The following is a 5,896-nucleotide window of genomic DNA, read 5'->3' on the forward strand; positions in this document are numbered from 1 at the left end:
AAACTAATTAGGGGAATGGAGGACCAGAGCTATGAGACAAGGCTTCTGACCTTAAACATGTTTACGCTGGAATTAAGGAGATTAAGGGGGGATATGATATTCATGTACAAGATGCTCAATGGTGACAGCAACATTGGCAACAAACTGTTTGGGATTAACTCCTTTACAAAGACTAGAGGCCACCACCTAAAGTTGGTGGAGAAAAAATTCCAGCACAATGGGCGAAGAGGGTTCTTTACAGTAAGAGCGGTTAAGGTCTGGAACTCACTGCCATCGGCAGTGATTTCAGCCAAGAGTGTAGATTTGTTCAAGAAACGTTTGGACAATTTCTTGAGGGACCGTAATATCCAGGGATACCAATATCCCTAAGAATGAGATGATGCATGGACCTATATGGGTTGGACTTGATGGATGTATGTCTTGATTCAACACCAAATACTATGTAACTATGTAACTGGGTTAGGCCATAGTTCTCCTGTAACACATTTGAAAATAGATGCAACCTTTTTTTAACACGTCACCACAACATGAGTGTGGCAGGGAGCTACAATGAGGGTGCATTGCCCACTACTGTAATAATGCTTAGCAGTAATGAGCATTTTACTGCACATTAACACAACACAAAGGTGTAAATGGGACTTCAATTTAGAAGGATCATGCTGGGCTGCAGGTTTGGTGGATCCTTTATTGATCCATCTGAACCTGCTTTCAGATGGATCTACCATGACCTGGCCGCATCATGACGACATGATTGAGTGACAGAGATGGGTGACAACAGAGGTTTATTAAGCTGTATCGTCATATCATATGGCAGCTGAATAATAAAAAGACCATTTAGAGTCATGGAAGGAAAATATATTTAATTTTGTATAAATAATATATATATACAAATGTATGATTTATATATCATTAATATACACTGTATATAACAAATTATAGTTATTTTGTGTTATATTTACACTACATTGTCTAAACTTTAATAACAAATGGAACCTGGATTTTCACTTTAATTCTACTGACTATCTCTAATTTATTTACCAAGTCAAAAAGAAAGACCAAGGTGTATATATTGTAACAGCAATAATTACTATGATAAATTGACCAAGGACTTCTGCAGTTGCTATTAAAGTGACACGAAACTAAAGAGTTGTCTTAAAAATGCATTCAAGCACTCTAACTTTTAACAAAAATGTATCTTATTTGTGTATCACTCAGCTGTAGATTCTCAAATCATCTCTGAATTTGTGCCGACACTGTCCTTCGTTCTGGAGGGTGGCTACTTTTGTTCCCCATGCTCACTGTGTGTGTTGTAAAGTAGCCACCGCTCCAAGCTCGCTCCGGTGATAGAATACAGTGTTAATACAAATTAGTAAACTAAATGTAACATTGCAGTCCATCATGGGAGCGAGCTTGGAGCGTTGGCTACGTTACAACAAATAAGTTACATTTTTGTTAATAGGTAAGATACTTGAATGCATTTTTAAGATTTAACTCCTGTGTTTAATCTCACTTTTAGCCAGAAATATTTTCTTTCCCACAAAAAGTATGAACAACTATGGTTGACTTTTGTTTTGTCTACCTTTGGTCCAGCAATGCTAGAATGAATAACATTAGTTTGACATTAAACAAACTTGCCATCTCAGTCCTGCTAACTAAGGTAATATATGGTAAAATGTAGAATATATGTTTCCTTTTTTGGTCATTTGTGGGACATGGATTATATTAGGTCATGCTATGTGAAATTCCAGGTGTAGGTGGACCTAACTGCATTTTATAAACCACTGGCTGCCGACATTACTTGGAGACTCCAGGGGTTCAACTCTCTATACTCTATATAAAACTAGTGGGGATGTTCAGATACCAGTGCCGATACTTGACATTTTCACGAGAACTACCAGGGTTGCAGCAGTAGCTGGAAAGGTATATGTACTTGTACCAAGTATGGTACTTGGTATCTGAACATCCCTAAAAATAATAGCCAGAGCCTTAGGCAGATTAGATATAGGCCCCATTCACACCTGGGCGTTTTGTAGCGCGTGCCTACGCTCTGCAAAACGCTCAAACACCGTAATCAAAATATTTCCTATGGGTATGGTTCACACCTGGGCGTATTACAGGCCATATGAACGCGCTACAAAATGCCCTACGCCCAAAGAAGTACAGGAGCTTCTTTGGGGCATATACATTGGGATACAGCCAGGTAGCCCTCGGAAAGGCGCGTATGTTGCGCGTTTTTTTAACCGTGAATCGCGGGAAAAGTGCACGGCACGAAACACGTGACAAACGCGCATATACGATACGCCTAGGTGTGAACCCAGCCTTAGGCTCCCTTGTGTAGCTCTTAGATTTCAAATGCAGCAAATTTTTATTTTGATCATTCATAACCTATGAATTTACTTTTTGTTATAAGGTAAGTCATACATTGCCGGACAGTTGCAGACTGTGTAACCTTCCTTACATAGTCCAATAGTAGAAAAAATATGATTTTAGAACTTTTTTTAAGTCCATTGAAGCACACATGAATTGAAAAAATTCTTAAACTGTTGGGTTATACTGCCACCCTCAGAAGGCAGGACCACTGGCAAACAAAAAAACATCAAGCCAGCCCCCATATAACCCTGTCTTCAACTAGCATGCCTCCGTTTGGTGAGCAAGCAATACAGGGGGAGGGGATCTGTTCAGGACTGTGAAGGACTTCAAGGAAAGACATCCAGACATTCATCTATCTGTTTATCAATCTGCTCTGTCTTGTGTTGCTCAGCATTTGAGGAATGTGTCAGCACACTTGTATGTGTTGACACATTGCTCAGGAGACACAGGGAGACCCCCTGCGTCTCCTGAAGCTTGCATCTTGCTTCCTGAAGATCCTTGTGACCCGTTTCTATTACCTACATTGCTGTTTCCAGTATCCAGTATCTCCACTGAGTTCCTAGTGTGTTCCTGTGTTTATTCCAAGAGACTCCATGCATGCCTGTACCCTTGTGCACTGATTTCCTGCATTTGTGTGCACAGCTAACTCCAAGAGAGCTACAGTCTCTTTTGGCCTGCGTCACTGCACCTGTGTATTCTCTGTAAACCCCAAATTCACTGCACTTGTGTGCCCTGCATTGTCCTAGTGAGCCTGCTCCATTTTGTGCCAAGTGACTCTTGATACTGCTACGTGATTTTTTTAGTGATCTTCCATAGGGATGTGCAGATACTTTTCGGGTACCAGTGCAGATACTTGGCATTTTCATGAGAACTACCAGGGTTGCAGCGGTTGCAGCTGGGACCTGGCTCTGGCACTTCACCACTGTCCTGAAATCATTAGTCTGTATTGTTTTAGAAAAACTGTCACATGAATATAAACAAAAATGTATCAGTACTCGTACTTGTGAGTACTCGGCAAGTACCTGTACTCGTACTCGCAAAACTGGTATCGGTGCATCCCTTTATTTATATTTATAAAAATAAAATCATACATTAAAACAGAGATGTAGAAATCCCAGGAACTCCGTGTGCTCCTTACAAATGACAGCTGCCTCCTAATTTTTGAATTTTTCTCTAGTCTAGTCTTGGAGCTCAAAAGTATCGGTACATGTTCTCGTACTTGTACCGAGTACTGTACTTAGTATCTGTGCAACCCTAATCTTATAGCTTCTGCAGTATTCAGTCAACTGTGCCTGCACGGGTGTGTTAGAGGGACGCAACCTGGGAGCTTTCATTCATGCAACAAAGCCCAGCTCCCCTTGTGGGGTGCTCTAGTGAATACTTGGCCCTACCCTTGCCTCTATCAAACCCTTGCCAAATGTGCAGACATTCTGATCTGTCTCTTGAGCCTCTGTTGTCATGATGTCTTATCTCAGTCTCAACAACCCCAGAGTCACCGTCCAAGTGAGTATGGTCCCCTGGTTGTGACAAGAGACAGCACCGATAGGGACAATGTTTTGCTGAACAACTGATAGTACGCATGGACGAGACCGTGGATGGTTCCAATGAAAATTAAATATTCTTTTGGAATGCCGGTCAATATGCAGCTTCCATGATTCATTGTAAAGGCCAATCTATATAAGCAATCTTAATCTATATCTTAATATAGATGATCTCAATCTTAATAATGACAGAAACATAGAATGATAGAAAACATAATATTGAGTTGTTATATTTGTAAAGTTGTATAGTTGTATAGTTGTAATATTGAGCATCACCCAGCCCGTCGAAGCTCCGCCGCGTCCAGCCAAAGCTCCGCCTCCAGCTCGGTAACCAAGCTGTGTGTTGCTTGTCACTGGTGAGTCTTCGAGATTGATGTCCTCACTGTTTTTTTTCTTTTTTTTCATTGGACAGCTTGGACCAATGGCGCTTTGCTATTGCTCCAAGCCATCCACAGAGCTCATGCCTCTAACACAGAGTAGAGGCTGTGACAGCTCTTGCCTCACCATGTTAGGTTACACAAGCAGTGGGGAAGCCCGTGCTGTGTAACTTAACTACCTGTCAAAAGTCGGATGCAGCGCTGCCTGTAATTAACAGGCAGCTCTCCGTCCATGACAGGTTACACAGCGAGAAGGCTTTCCCTGCTGTGTAACCTGTTACAAGCCGTTCTGAATAGAGAAAAAGCTGTCAGCTTCAGACTTGAGCTGACAGCTTTTTCTGCATAACCGTAGGTAAGGCTCTGCCTCACCTGCCTCCCGTGCACAGGATACATTACTAATCCAAGAGGGACAGTGGGAGCCCCCTTGTAATTGTACAAGTGTGAATGGGACTGAAATTCAGCAATATTAACATAGTAATCCTCCAGGAAAGCTAGAAACCATGAAATGGTTTGTTAAGGATCTAGCAAAAAAAAATACTGCCCTAAAATTGTAATTTTACATGACAAAAACAGTATGAAGACTCATTACAGTAGACAAGACACCAGATTCCTTTATGCATTTATGCATGCACTTTGTCCCTAGATGGATGATGCAATCTTTGCCCAGGCATAATCCAGGATCAGCATCTACTTCCTGAACTGAAATGTTGGCTCAGACGCAATCATGTAAATCTTGTTTTTCTGCTCAGTTCTTGCCTTCACAATGTTCACAACGTCTTACACAGGTCAGCTCCTGCTGTAGCATTTCAGCTTGTGACTGGCTACACATTTACAATTGCAGCCTGATCACTAGGGGAGAAATGACTGGGCAACTACTTCCTCCTGCCTGCAGCACACTGATGACATAATTTCAACCTAAGCAAAGTCAGTGGAGTAGAGGTCAGGTTTATAATGATAAAAGGTGGAACTTATTGAAAAATTATACTGGGATTCATTCGTGCAAACTAGTAAAGTTACTAAAAGGTCCACTTTAGGTATACACATACAAAAATATAACTAAAATACAAACATTATCAGTTTGCTAGGTATTCTTATGCCCATTAGCATGCGATTAAACAAGCAAGCCACAGGATGCCCATGTGCTTTAGTTAGCTAATCTTAAAAAATAAAGATTCACCTAAAGGGGAGACATTACCTCACAGGCTTTCTGCCCTGCAGCAAATTTTCAAGACTTTTTTCATAATGTTCAGCTACCACCACCAGTCTCTCTAAGGAGGAAACAGAACAAATCAAAGCAATATTAATATCCATCATACATTCATGTGACGGTGTTACTAGACAGGACATTAATAAAAATGATCTTCTACTGATGAAAACAAAGTAATTTCAAATGATGGATTATAAAGGGTGCTAAATCAGAATTTATAGTACAAAAGTACTTGCTTTACATTAAACACTCATTTAGCATATTGTTTTACCTTCTGATGCATGTTTTACTCACCTATGTCTGTTGCTTTTGTCCCTCGTTGGCACTGTTTCTGGATATTGGTAATTGAGCAATGGAGATGGGCCCACACCAGCCGGTTCTCAACAGTCATCACCAGTGAG

At 40.9% G+C, this 5,896-nt stretch overlaps 1 protein-coding gene across 1 annotated transcript in view; it reads right to left on the bottom strand.

Moving 5' to 3' along the window:
- The window catches only part of TBCK (TBC1 domain containing kinase), a 194,815-nt gene that overhangs the window by 166,145 nt on the left and 22,774 nt on the right, over window positions 1-5,896 (bottom strand). Inside the window, exon 3 of the mRNA XM_018554476.1 lies at window positions 5,484-5,556. Within this exon, the coding sequence (XP_018409978.1) occupies window positions 5,484-5,556 (73 nt within the window). The remainder of the gene's footprint in view (window positions 1-5,483; window positions 5,557-5,896) is intronic.

Source organism: Nanorana parkeri, unplaced genomic scaffold (genome assembly GCF_000935625.1).
Source record: "Nanorana parkeri isolate BGI_ZX_2015 unplaced genomic scaffold, ASM93562v1 scaffold161, whole genome shotgun sequence".
NCBI classification, from domain to species: domain Eukaryota; kingdom Metazoa; phylum Chordata; class Amphibia; order Anura; family Dicroglossidae; genus Nanorana; species Nanorana parkeri.